At 43.3% G+C, this 14,630-nt stretch overlaps 1 protein-coding gene across 1 annotated transcript in view; it reads left to right on the top strand.

Annotated features, from left to right (window-relative positions):
- Positions 1-417: 417 nt before the first annotated feature.
- The window catches only part of ticrr.L (TOPBP1-interacting checkpoint and replication regulator L homeolog), a 34,772-nt gene continuing 20,559 nt past the window's right edge, over positions 418-14,630 (top strand). Inside the window, 5 exon segments of the mRNA NM_001172306.1 lie at positions 418-1,149; positions 3,039-3,288; positions 5,590-5,807; positions 6,195-6,432; positions 12,565-12,694. Coding sequence (NP_001165777.1) covers positions 496-1,149; positions 3,039-3,288; positions 5,590-5,807; positions 6,195-6,432; positions 12,565-12,694 — 1,490 coding nt within the window. The 5' untranslated portion in view covers positions 418-495.

A 14,630-nucleotide genomic window follows, 5' to 3' on the forward strand; every position in this document is an offset into this window, starting at 1 on the left:
CTAAGAAAAAGGGACAGTTGGGAGGTATGCCTATGCTTTGTTTTTGGCTCTAACTGGCTTTTTAGGAAAGTTTGTCAATCTCACTATAAATCATATTTATTGCGTGTCCTTGTGTGTCAGGCTGCCACCAATCGAGACATACCCAATAGAGCAACTCCAATATACCGCGATACTTCCTCTAGTTGTACCATTTAAACGTTTAAATAGAACTAGCGGCCAATAGAGCTGTCAGCATTTAGATTGTCATCTATGTTCACCAATCAGCGTCTCGAGCGTTGAACTCTCCGTGTTTTCCTCTGCGACTGAGAGTGCGTAAGTCTTCCCCACCAGATGACCAATTAGAAGCTAGAAGTCTTCGCGCTTGGCCAATCACCGCTCCCCTTGCCACAGTGCGCGGCTGGTTTGATCGCTGTGCCTGAGAAGGAAGATGGCGGACAGTTGTATGATGGCGCTGTGACTGAATCGTATGGGCCATTACCGTCACACGCAGTTGACATGGCTCCTTCGCACAATGTTGTGCTGTTGGTGGACACTGCGGAGTCTTCTGATAAGAGCCGGCTCAGGCGGGTGTCCCTCAGGCTACTCAATTTCCTAGCTTGTCGTGCGGGCCTGGGCCAGGTCAGGTGGAGTTACCGCTTTTTAAACTCTTCGGGTGGTCGCTGTCGGCCTCCACGTCGCTCCGACTTGCGAGAACTTGGTCCCCGAGGTTGGGAAGAGTTTGAAGATGAGCTGGAGGCATGTTGGGAGCGGGCACGGAATTGCCGGCCCTCCAGTACCCAGAGCTCTAGGGCGCAGCTGCTCCAGACTGCCCTGATGGAGACATTAGCAGATTTCCAGTGGGACAGGCCCGACATTACTTCTCCTACTAAACCCACTCTACTGAGAAGTCGCAGGGGGCGAATTGTCGCGGCGGACGAACCCCTGAAAGCTGATTCTCCTGATAATCTTATTAATCCCCACAGCAGAAACAGCATATTCCTTCTGTCGTCCTGTCCTCACTCCGGCACCGAGCTTGGACAATTTGCAGCGACAAGTGGCGACTTTAGCACTCAGAAAGTAATGGACAAACTCCTTCCCAAGAGCCTGCAGAAGATTGTCAGCAGCAAGAGAGTCCGTGTGTACTGGCTGGACACCTCGGATTGGACACAGGTGATGAGTCTCATAACATTATGCCTGTAACTGTGGGCAGAGTATAAATTAGATTATCTAGGATTGATAAGTGAGCATTCCAGCACATTTTCCATGGATGTTAGTACTCTGAACTTCTCACCAGCAGCACTGAGCACTAACACTTGTCCAAAGCTTTGCTCTGCATTACAAACCTAATTGTTTGGGTTGATGCAGATCTAAAGGGCAGAGAGTGTCAGTTCCACTACTCTCAGCCTGTGTATTGTTTTTTCAGACTGAGAGAAGTGGATCTGCTCTGTGGCCCAGCTGCATTCATTTGTATAAGATCTGTTTGTGTGCAGTCACATGCAGCAAAGCAGAGGTCGGCCCCAATAAGTGAAAGTAGGCGTTTTCTGGTAGATCTCTGCTCTGCTGCATGCGATTGTACGGAAGCGGTTCAAATGAATGGAGATGGGGCACATAGTGGATCTGCTTCTCTGAGCCTTAAAAAAATACACAGGCTAAAAGTACCTGAGCCAATGCTCTGTTTGCCTGGTGCAAGTGAGGGGTACCTTGCACCAAAGTTGATCATTCCCACTTTTCAGTTGGCCATAGATGCAGAGATACGCTTGTTTGGCGATGTCGCCAAACGAGCGGATCTCTTCCCGATGTGCCCACATTGAAGTGGGCCCTAGGGCCAAACAATCGAATCATGATGCATCCGAAAAGGGCGGATTGCGGGACCACATACACGCACAGATGCCGCCGACGAGATTTATTAATCTGCACAATCGAGATCTGGCTGACTTGGCCAGATATTGATCAGGCAATCCCGACTCGGTCTGTCTGCAGCTTTTATCAGCCCGTGTATGGGGGCCTTTACACGTGTAAGTGTTCAGTTGACACTACAAGAACTGTGAATTGCGTTTTGTATCCAAGCAGTTGTATTGACAACAATAGCAGATAAACTATACACCTAAAATATACACTGGACAGGAACAGATAGTTCTGATTAGGTACTTATAATCCCTCTGAAAGGGGCACACAGAATAATTTGACATAGTAGTAACTAGAGCCCCCGTGTGGCACTAGCCTAAAGGGGTCTTGAACCCACAAACTTTTTTTTTTTTTGTATATATGTTCTTCTAACTAACTCTCCACTATGTATTAAACATTGTCATTGCTTTAAATTTAAATGCAAAAGGAAGGCAAAAGGAAGAAAAAAAATTAAGTGTTAAGAACATACCAAAAAGCAAAAAAAAATGCCCAAGGACAGGCTTCAAACAGAATCTAGATGCAATTCAATCATTGGCAAAAGAGTTTTGCTCCCCACTAAATTTAATACCATTATGCGCAGTGAGGGTGTGACCACAACATTTATACAGACCTCTGCACCCATTATCAACATATATAGGACGTTAAGATGTTTTGTGGAAACTAGGAAATGCCCTCCCCTTTAAACAAAACAGGGATTGTTTATCCATATATTGCAATTTATTTAAGCTGGCCAACTACATCAGCCATCCCTGGTCTGGCCAGTCTGTGGACTTTAGCCTGATTCATCAAGTATTGCTTCATTGTACATTTTACACAGGGACAAAGTTTAACCTGCAACTTGCTTGCTCCCAAAAGGTGGCCAAACATGGGCAGATTTAAGCTGTTGATTCTACCCCTAAAGATCGATACATCAAATAATCTTCCCGTGTATGGGGCCCTCCCAACCAGTACTGTGCCAAAAATCAGCTAGATAGTGTTTTATATGCAGAGATCTGCATTGTTTGGGTTTTAAAGGTATTTTTTGAGACTGGTGAGGCAATCTCCCATGGGTAACAAAGCTCTATGCGTGACATTACTCTTATACACAACGTCTAAAGTCACTTGTTAAAATGTATTGAAACATTGTAAGCAAATGCAAACTCTTTCTGTTTCAGTTTGGGAGTTCCTCTGATCATTCTGGTTATTGGACAATAGTGGAGTTGATGCATCTAGTGGAAGGAAGAATTTTGCCATCAGAATCTATACTAGGCTTTTCCTGTCAAAAAGCAAAGACACTTCCTTCATTCTCTGTACCACCAATCAATATCCCTTTCGAGTCTGTTTTGAATTACTTGATCTTCAGTGAACCAGATTACCAGCTATGGTTTCCTCGGCGAGATGGCATATTATTCCTCACTGGAAAGGGTAATTCTATATATTTTTATTTTTTTGACCGGCAGTTAAAATAATTATACATTTTTTTTAATCAGGTGCTAAATTGGTTTTATGAGATGTTCTTATTGTGCTTTGGTGTTAGAATAGTAATATACAGGTATGAAATCTCTTATCCGGAAACACGATATCCAGAAAGATCGAAATTATGGAAAGACTGCCATAGACTCCATTTTATCCAAATAATCCACAAATATTAAAAATGATTTCCTTTTTCTCTGTAATAATAAAACAGTACCTTGTACTTGATCCAAACTTAAGATATAATTAATCCTTAAAGAAACAGTAATATCAAAAATGAAAGTGTTTTAAAGTAATACAAATATAATAGTTTTGCCCTGCACTGGTAAAACTACTGTGTTTGCTTAAGAAACACTATTATTGTTTATATAAATAAGCGGCAGTGTAGCAATGGCAGCCATTCAAAGGAGAAAATGCTCAGTTTACACCACAGATAGCAGATAAGCTCCGAAGAACATAATGGTATTCTCTATTATCCACTATTTAACCTGTGCCATATAGCCTTTATTCAGTTTCCACCATTGCTACACAAGCAGCTTGTTTATATGAACTATAGTAGTGTTTCTTAAGCAAACACATCAGTTTTACCAGTGCAGGGCAACAGTACATAATATTTTCATTACTTAAACACTTTTTGATGTTACTGTTCCATTAACGGAAGCAAAACCAGCCAATTGGGTTTTTGTTATGTTTACATGACTTTCTAGTGGACTTAAGGTATGAAGATCGAATTTACTGAAATTATCCGGAAAACCCCAGGTGCCCAGCATTCTGGTTAACAGGTCCCATACTTGTAAAACTAAAACAGTTTTTTCAATTTTAAACAAGAAAGGTGGTCTATCCAGTTAGTTTTATTTTGCAACATTTTACAAATGAGCTGTTCCAAATAAGTAACTGGGAATTTAGTTTTTTATTCTTTCGTTTCTACAGCAAAATTAGAGTTCGGCTGAATCAAATCCGGAACCCTACAAAGTGTTTAAAACGTGCCCAGTGCACTTCTCAGCAATTTTTATGCCTCTGTTGGGGCAGGCGCATATTAATTGTTTGCTGCAGAACACCGTTTTGCAACCCTGGGTGTAAGGGGTTCTGCAGTTGAACGACTGTTGTGTGAAGTATCTGGGTTAGGCTGAATCTTAAAGTAGGGTTCTGGGCATCCCAGCTATCAGGAGTGGTTACAGGCAGACTGGGACATTTTGACCACTGCTGTTCTCTGTTGGAGGTTATCATTGGAAAGATTGTGTTAATAGTGAAATTAAAGAATTGCTTGAATTGACATATACTTTTACCATGTTATGGCTCCTTCCATTTAATACCCTGTATTATAAAATACTTGTAAAATGTGCTCAGGACACTGACAGAAAACATTTTACAGAGCTTGTTGTCTGACCTTGCACTAAATACAGAGAATAAGAAATATATACAGTAGCATCCCTATTTTATGTTTTTCAAGGGACCAGAATAAAATCAGGGAAAATGTAAAACGTTAAATCAGGGAAATGGATTATGTATAGTTGGGACCACAAAAAAACAATGCTGGAGGGAAAACTTAAAATCAGGGGATGTAAAATTGAGGTTTCACTGTATTTTCCTTATTTTCATCTTAAAGGGGTTGTTCACCTTCAAAACACTTTTTTTCAGTTGTTTTCAGCTAGTTCACCAGAAATAGACTTTTTTTAATTGCTTTCCATTTTTTTATTTTTTACATTTTTTCCAAAATCTAAGTTTATAAACGTTCCTGTCTGGTGTTTGAGTCTGGCAGCTCAGTAATTCAGGTGCAGAATCTGAGCTGTTACACTTTGCTAAATTAGTTGATACATTTCTCAGCAGCATCTGTGAAGTATTGGCAACTATTGTATCAATTCTGCCCAGCAGATACAAATATAAGAAATGTATCAACTGTATGTATATCAATGTATATAACTAAATGTATCAATTTACAACAGTTTAGAAAGTCGGCAGCCCCCCCCCCCCGAACTTGAAGGTGAAAAATGAAACTTTACACTTCAATATTAGAAAAACTGTCACACATAGAAAATAAAAAGTAATTGGAAAAATTATTTCTTTCTGTGAACTATCTGAAACCAACTGAACTGAAAAAAAGTGTTGGAAGGTGAGAACCCCCTTTAGGAATATGCAGAACCATTTTTTTAGTGGACAACCTTTGTGTATGTGTTTATGTATCTTTATATAACATAATAACAGAAGGCTGTTGCCACTTTGTATTGTTCTTGATTTGTTTTTAATTTATTGCAGATGGGACAAAACAGTTGGACTGCGCTGTTTCTTTAGAGCCTGTTTCAATGATTCAAAAACTGTCAACCAGTTTAATGACCATTGAATTAAAAGGAACGATGCAAAACTGCAACCTGCCCCTAGCAGGTTTAAGAGTGGAGACCTGGCTGCTTCATAATTCAGATTGTGTTCAGCTTCAGAAATTGACAAAGGAGCTAATGTTCAAAGAGCTACATATGGTAAAAAGTGTCTTATTGAATTGTCTTAAATAATCCAAAACTTAATTTTTATCCCACGCAAAGTTAAATTGTTGGCCTAATGTACTTTACTTACAACTGCTTTGTATGCCTCCATAAGCATTAGGATAATTTCAGTTCTTATTTCCCCACCCCTTTTAAGTACAAAGTGAGCGAATTTTTTTTTAGCAGAATTTTGTTTGGTGTATATTATGTAGATTTCATGATTTCATCCTTCTGTTAACTTTATGGCATCATCCAGTAACTGTAATATGTCATCTCATCATCAAGTATGCGTGCATCTTTATCCTAGATATCATGGTTATGCAGATGTCCGTTTATCTGGCTGAGAACAATGTTGTTTACGGTTTCCCTATTTTCCCTTAACAGATTGCAACTGTAACCTTGGAGGATGATGTGTTACCCAGGACTGGCATACTGTCTCCGCTTTCAGAAACTGCTGCAGTGCTTAATGTGATATGTAGTGAAAGAACTCTGGGACTAGATAATCTGCATGTACAAGGCTCAGTTCATGAAACTGATAAGGAAACTTTCTCTGACCTGCCAGATATTGTAATGAGTGTACTAAATCATGTATACAGCTCTGAAGATAACACATTGGCACCTGGTAAGCACCTTTATGAAAATTGTTCTTAGTTTAAAGATCCTTATTATAGTTACACGTTTTAAAAAGCAGAACCTCTTGTTTGTGATGAATATTTTTGGTTTACTATATTTTGTCTTTGTTATGCTTTGTAGGTTATATTAATGACGTGTGTATGTATACACACACGCACGTGTGTGTATGTGTATGTATGTGTGTTCTGAAAGTACCCCCACTCTTCCTCCAACAGTTTACAGTGGGTGCTCTGGTCAAATATAATGTATAGCCTTGAAAGTGGACCAGGACTCCAAAAGTTCATTTAATCAAATGATTTTATTGAAACCTCACTCGTGCATCCAACATCTCAGCCCACATTAGAGCCTTTATCAAGTTCAAGTAAATGTAAATCAACAGAGCCAGCTCAGCCCTTCCAAGGAGTCTTTTTAGGGCTTATCTTGAAAAAAGCAAGCTGTTTTTTGGGCGAACTAACTATTGTACATATTGGGATGCAATCGTGTCCTTAGTCTCCTTTGTGCCATGCTGTTTTTGTTCACCTGCTCTGTTGCTGCAACCAAAAGGGTTAATAGAACACTTGTGTGGGAACTACAGTCTATTGCTTGTGAGATCTAGGCCAGTAGTTGCAATTGGGCTAGTAGAGCATGGCTGCATTAGGACTGCATTGTACTTTCATTCTGTGCCTTGCCAAGATGACTTCCTGGGGATTGTGTCCCAGCATGCAGCCAAATGCAGCAAATGATTTGCACCTTGGTCCTACAGTCTCCGCTCAGTCTTCATAAAACAGAACTGTGCCTACTTGTGTGATTTGGCCTGATTTCAAAGCTTTCTTAATAGATCATTTATGCTTTACTCTGTACTGTTATAGCTATATAAAATGCATTTCTCTTGCCTAATTGGGGGACACAGGCACCATGGGGATGAAGATCCTGCAGCAGGAGATTGGACACTAAGTTGTTAAAAGTTGACTCCTCCTCCTGCTCTGGGTTTCATCCCCTGTCTCCTCCTAACAACCCCAGTTTCATTTAGTGTCCTCAGAAGGAGAAGACATATACCTTGTGGCTGGAGCAACTGATCAGGACTACGTGTTACGATCTTGCCACACTAAGGGGCCATTGATCCGTTCAAGAGCCCCTCCAGCTATTGACTTAGATGCCCTACAGCCTTCCCGCTCTACGGAGGTCTGCAGGCTTGCTCCTATCTCCCTGCGCTGCTTCCCGCTCTTCGGAGGACTGCAGCAGCGCTGTGCACTCCCTCTGGGTGTTGCACTGTATGCTACAAATACAGATATATGTGTTTTTCATATATATTTTTATTTGTCATCTCTTTAGGGAGATCTTACTACAGGGCATGGACCAGCTGGCATACTGCGTGAGTATGATTTTATTTACCCCCACATCTCTCTTTCTACATGGCAGCAATGTGGCCTATCTCGCGATGCAGGCTCCCCAGGCTCTCCTTACCCTTCCCTCTCTTCCGTTTAGGGCCTACTCCCTCTCCTCCGGCTCCTTCCGTCTTCTGGTTCTGGAGCGTCTTCTTGCATTCCAAGCTGGAACGCACTTCCGCTTCCGCCCAACGCTGCCTGTGTATCGCGCCTTTTCACTGCGCCGCACCTGTTCCCTTACCGGCGCCCATCTTATTCTCTCCTGCGCAACACGCCTCAGGCTCCCTACAGCAGGCACTCTAGACTCTGCCTGGTACATTCTGTGTCCTACTCAGGGTCAGCAACGGAGTTACAGCTACTCCTTTTCCCTAAGGCAAGTACCTTTTTGTTTCTGATCTTAGGCATTAGCTCTCAAGGTCTCTTACCCCATGTGCCTTTGATCTGTCTCCGCAGGTCATCCACGCCAAAGAACCCTCTCTGCCATCCACCCCACACTAGGCTGGGGGCCCCTGTCTCATAAAAAAAAAAAAAAAAAAAAAAAAAAAAAAAGATCTTTTATTTACCTTACAAGGAGCATCATGGCAGACAAAACAGAAGAGCCCAGGACCTCCAAGTCCTCAGCTCTTACTCGCTCCCATACTCAAATTTCATTTTTGGCCTGCACACAATGCAAAGCTAAATTTTCCACCGCTTCGGCTGATTCAGTGTGTTTAGCATGCAGACCACCAGACTCAGTGCCACCTCCAATGGCCAGCACTTCTGATTCTGAGTTAGTTAGGGCTTTATCTCTCTCACTTGCAGGCATCCAAAACCTGGCCCGCATTCCAGAGACCCTAGACAAGGTCCTTGAGCGCCTTTCTCACCCTCCCAGGTTCGATGAACGTCCTACTGGTGCTAAAAGGCATGCTCTTTCCCCTCCAGATTCCCCAGGTGAAAATTTCACTCCCTCCAATGAGGAAGGCCAAGTTTTATCAGAGGATGACTCTGACCAGGAGCATCTGGATCCAGACTTAGACTCTCCGAGAACACAAAAGGAGGTCGAAGGTCTCATACAAGCAGTACTTAACACACTTAACATTGAAGACTCAGTCATACTCTTTGGAGCCGAGCTTGACAAAATTATATCCCAGGCAACGGGTGGCAAGAGCACCCTACTCCCTCAGACTAGGACCAAGAGACCTCCTTTCAAACGAAGCCCCTTTTTTCGTCCCTTCAGGCAAGGCCAACGTTCCAAGACACAGACGGATAAATCCAGCTCGAATTTCCGATCACGCTATCAGGGCAAACAAAGACCCAGCTGGTCTTCCAACAAGACTACAATTAAGCCCCCCCAGGACAAGTCCAGCTCAGCATGAAGGGGTGTCCACCCCCGAAAGGATCCCACTAGGAGGCAGACTCAAATTCTTTCGGGAGGTGTGGCAAAATCATGTACGGGACCTCTGGGTCCTTCGGGTGGTTTCACAAGGACTATTGATAGACTTTACGCAATGACCACCCCGCAGATTCTTTATTTCAAGGTTGCCCAGTCTCAGACTCAACAAAGCCAGGTTTCTCTCGGTCATACACGACCTTGCCAAGGCCGGGACCATACAGCCAGTTCCAACTTCAGACAAGGGCAGAGGGTACTACTCCAACCTATTCATGGTACCCAAAAAAGATGGGTCTCTACGTCCAGTGTTAGACCTCAAAGACCTCAACCCCTTTGTTCGAAAATGTCACTTCAAGATGGAGTCAATCCAGTCAGTTTTGGCAGCTATGGAAGACGGCGAATTCATGTCAGTAATAGACATCAAGGAAGCCTACCTCCACATACCCATCCACCCGGCTCACCACCAGTTTCTCAGATTCTTCGTCGACGGTCAACACTGGCAATTTGTAGCCCTTCCCTTCGGTCTCTCATCGGCTCCTCGCACCTTCACCAAGGTCATGGCGGCAGCACTAGAGGGGTTGAGACTCAAAGGAATACCGGTCGTTCCCTATTTGGACGATCTTCTCGTAAAGGGCCCATCAGCATCCGCAGCTCATCGCCACACTACCCAGGTCCTACACACCCTGACCAACCTAGGGTGGATGATCAACTTCAACAAATCCATTCTAACTCCGACACAGACAATAGACTACTTGGGTCTGATCTTGGACTCCAGGCAGGGGAGAGCCTTCCTCCCACGGGACAAGACCTCCACCCTGCAGGACAGGATTCAGACCCATTCGGACGGCTCCCACGGTCTCCCTGCGGGTGGCCATGATGGCTCTCGGGACGATGGTAGCGTCCTTCCCAACGATTCCATACGCTCAATTCCATACCAGACCCCTTCAACATACCATTCTACTTCAACAAAGGAGGGATCGGAAGGATCTCGATCGCCGAATAGTCCTGCCGCACAATGTAAAACTCTCCCTCGACTGGTGGCTCCAACCACATCGCACAGCAGGCGGAAAACCATTTCCCCCACACCACTGGACAATTCTCACGACGGACGCCAGCCTACGGGGTTGGGGAGGCGTACTAGAGCAAACGACGGTCCAGGGCCTTTGGGATCGAGAAGAGAAAAAACTTTCCATCAATCTCCTGGAATTGAGGGCGATTCGATACTCCCTAGAGAACCTGACCCACCTACTCCGGGGTCGAGCAGTGCGGATACAATCCGACAATGTAACAGCCGTTGCATATATAAACCATCAGGGCGGCACGAGAAGCCAAGCAGCCCTCCGGGAAGCAAGCAGCATCCTGGAATGGGCGGAACACAACGTTCCTGCCCTATCGGCGGTCCACATACCGGGGGTCGACAATTGGATAGCGGACTATCTGAGCAGAGAAACGATAGATCACGGAGAGTGGTGCCTTCATCAGGAAGTTTTCCAACTCTTGGTGGAGAGATGGGGACTTCCAGACATCGACCTGATGGCGTCCCGAAGCAATCGAAAGGTTCAACGCTTCGTGGGCAAGAAGCCTGGATCCTCTGGCTTACGCAGTAGACGCTCTTGTGATCCCTTGGCAATTCTCCCTAGCGTACATTTTCCCACCCCTGGCGCTGCTACCAAAGGTCATCAAGAAGATAAAAAGAGATGGAACTCAAACGATTCTGGTGGCACCGTTCTGGCCAAGAAGAGCGTGGTTCGCAGACTTGGTACAGCTGGCGTCGGGCGAACCATTTCATCTGCCTCAGAGGGAAGATCTCCTGACTCAGGGTCCCATCGTTCACCCGAGTTCTCATCAGTGGGCTTTAACGGCGTTCTTGAGGCCCTAGTTCTCAGAAGAGCTGGAGCTCCTGCCGAGGCCCTACCCACCATGCTTCGGGCCCGAAAGCCTGTTTCAGCAAAAGCCTACCACAGAGTGTGGAAGACATTCATCATGTGGTGTGAGGACAGAGAGTTGGATCCTCAGAAGGCTAAAGAAGCGGACGTCCTCTCTTTCCTGCAGGAAGGCTTAACGAAAGGTCTGGCGGTTAGTTCACTGAAGGTTCAAGTTTCAGCACTGTCTGTCCTGCTCCAGAAGCGATTAGCACTCAGGAGTCATATCAAAACTTTCCTTCAAGGCGCTACGAGGTTGGTGCCTCCATATCGTTATCCTGTACCTCCCTGGGATCTTAACCTAGTTCTCTCTGTTCTTCAGGAGGATCCTTACGAACCCATTGACTCTTTGCCTCTCTCTACTCTGACTGAAAAGGTAGTTTTCCTCTTGGCCGTCACATCGGCTAGAAGGGTGTCGGATCTGGCGGCGCTTTCCTGCAAGCAACCATTCACCATCATACACAAGGACAAGGTAGTGCTCAGGCCTACTCCGGACTTTCTACCTAAAGTAGTTTCGGAATTCCACCTGAACCAAGATATCATTGTACCATCCTTGTGTCCGGATCCCAAGCATCCTCTTGAGTGTAAACTGCACAATTTGGACGTTGTTCGCGCTATCACTTCATACTTGCAGGCCACCAAGAGTGTTAGGAAGACTGATGCTCTCTTTATCATTCCTACGGGGACACAGGCCTTCCCTCCCTGTTCTGACACTGTTACTGACTAAAGTTATATACTTGTTATTACAGTTCGTATTTTAGTGGATGTTTTCCGATATTTTACTAAGTTTTCGGTTTTAAGGGGGTTTCCAACTTCCTCTTCTGTTTTGGGTCATTATGCTCCTTCGGTCGAAACTGAGGTTGTTAGGAGGAGACAGGGGATGAAACCCAGAGCAGGAGGAGGAGTCAACTTTTAACAACTTAGTGTCCAATCTCCTGCTGCAGGATCTTCATCCCCATGGTGCCTGTGTCCCCCAATATAGGACAAGAGAAAAAGATTTAACGGTAAGTACAAAAATCTCTCTTTTAATCATAATCTTTTTATAGTTCTGAAATTATAAATACCTGATGTGGTTCCTGTATGATCAAAAACAAATCCAAATATGACTATTAGACTGAAATAATATTTCAATAATTATATGAAGGTTGGTTTGTGTGGGTTGATTTTTAAGAAATTATGATGTGGTTTAAAGGAGAACTAAACCCTAAAAATGAAGATGGGGGAGCTACTGGGGCATCTTTGGAGACACAGATCTTTACTGCTAAAGGGCTGTGGTTACCTTGGGCTGGTACAGAAGCACAAAACATAATGTAAAAACAGTTCTAGACTATAGATACGTTTTAGTTCTCCTTTAAGGCACCACTTAACCCTTACTTGGTAGACTGCTCCTATATAAAAAGTTGTTTTAGTGGATTTTAAAGATGTTTTTTCATAAGAAGAAACTTTAATAAACTCTGAACCTTTAGATTTTCCAGTTCCAGAGTGGATTAAACAAGAACTGTCCCAAAGCAGTAGGTGGACGTCCTCTGTCACTGCAAGATGGTACCCTTTGTCTGGAGTCTCGGGTGCTAGCTGCAACCTAATGGAATCCTTCAGGTAAACTGCATTCTAACAAGCTTTTTTCCAGACTTATATCTATTCTAAAGCAAATTTGCCCAGAACCTCAAGATACTGTTGGAAATTTAAGTGAACACTTAGTGATAGAAAGAAATATTAATCTTGGGTTAAATTGTAAATAATAAGGTTTTTGGAGTGTGTAAATGTGTTAGTGCAGTGAAACCTAAGTAATAGTTAAATTCTGGATATAAAAACTATGGATGCACCGAATGCACTATTTTGGATTTGGCCGAACACCTGAATTCTTCGTAAAAGATTCGGCCTAATCCTAATTTGCATATGCAAATTAGGGGTGTTAAGGGGAAAACATTTTTTTTACTTCCTTGTTTTGTGACAAAAAGTCACACAATTTCCCTCCCCACCCCAAACTTGCAAATTCGGATTCGGCCCGGCCGGGCAGAAGGATTCAGCCGAATCTGAATCCTGCTGAAAAAGGCAGAATCCCAAACCGAATCCTGGATTCGGTGCATCCCTAATTTAAACATATACACTCATATATACTCAAGTCTAATCCGACCCGAGTATAAGCCAAGGTAATTTATTTTACCTACGAAAACTGGGAAACTTGTTGACTCGAGTATAAGCCTAGGGTGAGAAATGCAGCAGTTTTTAGCTGAAAGAGCAAGTAAATGCTCAAAAACATGGTAAAAATGTGCATTGTTTTGTGCCAAAAAGCTAAGGTAAGCACTGTGGGATATAGTTGATATAGCAGGGAAAGTTGTCAGCAGTTCAATTAAAGGTATTATATCAATGTTTCACAAGTAGAATCCTTGAACCCAGCGACAGGATGCTGGGAGTTTTGTTTCAGCAACTGTTGACATGCAGTAGGTTGGCTGTTGTATAAGTCTGTTGTGTGAGAGCAGGACTTACCTAGGAGTGCGTGCGGGGGTAAACGAGTGGAAACAAGCATGCGCTGTTCAGTGATGTCACACGTAATGTGCAGCCGGTGATATCACTCGCAATGTGCCATGGAGAACCCGGCAATCGGGGGCATGCAGCCATTCACGTTGATTAGCTAGGTATATATTTATACTGACTCGAGTATAAGCTGAGGTAGACTTTTTCAGCTCATTTTGGGTGCTGAAAAACTCGGCTTATACTCGAGTATATACGGTATAGACCTATGTTGAGTATTATAATATGCCAGAAATCCCATACACTGAAGTATGGGCTCTATTACTGTTTTTATTTGTACCCAAACAATCCTCTGCATAGTCAAATTTATCATATGAAAGGCAACTGATATTTTATTTGCATTAGCTGCAGGGTTTTATTTTTTTGCTAATGTTTTACCCCTGCACATGAATCATGTCTTTTACATATGTACATCACATACACAGATGTCACCACATTTTATTTCTTTTGTCAAAATTATCGTATCCACTAGGTTTAGTTAAAGGGGTGGTTCATCTTTAAAGGGCTCCTGTCATCGGAAAACATGTTTTTTTTTTCAAAATGCATCAGTTAATAGTGCTACTCCAGCAGAATTCTGCGCTGAAATCCATTTCTCAAAAGAGCAAACAGATTTTTTTATATTCAATTTTGAAATCTGACATGGGGCTAGACATTTCGTCAATTTCCCAGTGTTACATGGGTTTTTACTATTGAGTGTTGTTCTTAGATCTACCAGGCAGCTGTTATCTTGTGTTAGGGAGCTGTTATCTGGTTACCTTCCCATTGTTCTTTTGTTTGGCTGCTGGGGGGGGGTTATTTCGCTCCAACTTGCAGTACAGCAGTAAAGAGTGACGTTTATCAGAGCACAAGTCACATGACTTGGGGCAGCTGGGAAATTAACAAAATGTCTAGCCCCATGTCAGATTTCAAAATTGAATATAAAAGAAATCTGTTTGCTCTTTTGATAAATGGATTTCAGTGCAGAATTCTGCTGGAGCAGCACTAAAAAAAAAATTTCCCA

Source organism: Xenopus laevis, chromosome 3L, assembly GCF_017654675.1.
Source record: "Xenopus laevis strain J_2021 chromosome 3L, Xenopus_laevis_v10.1, whole genome shotgun sequence".
In the NCBI taxonomy this organism is placed as follows: Eukaryota; Metazoa; Chordata; class Amphibia; order Anura; family Pipidae; genus Xenopus; species Xenopus laevis.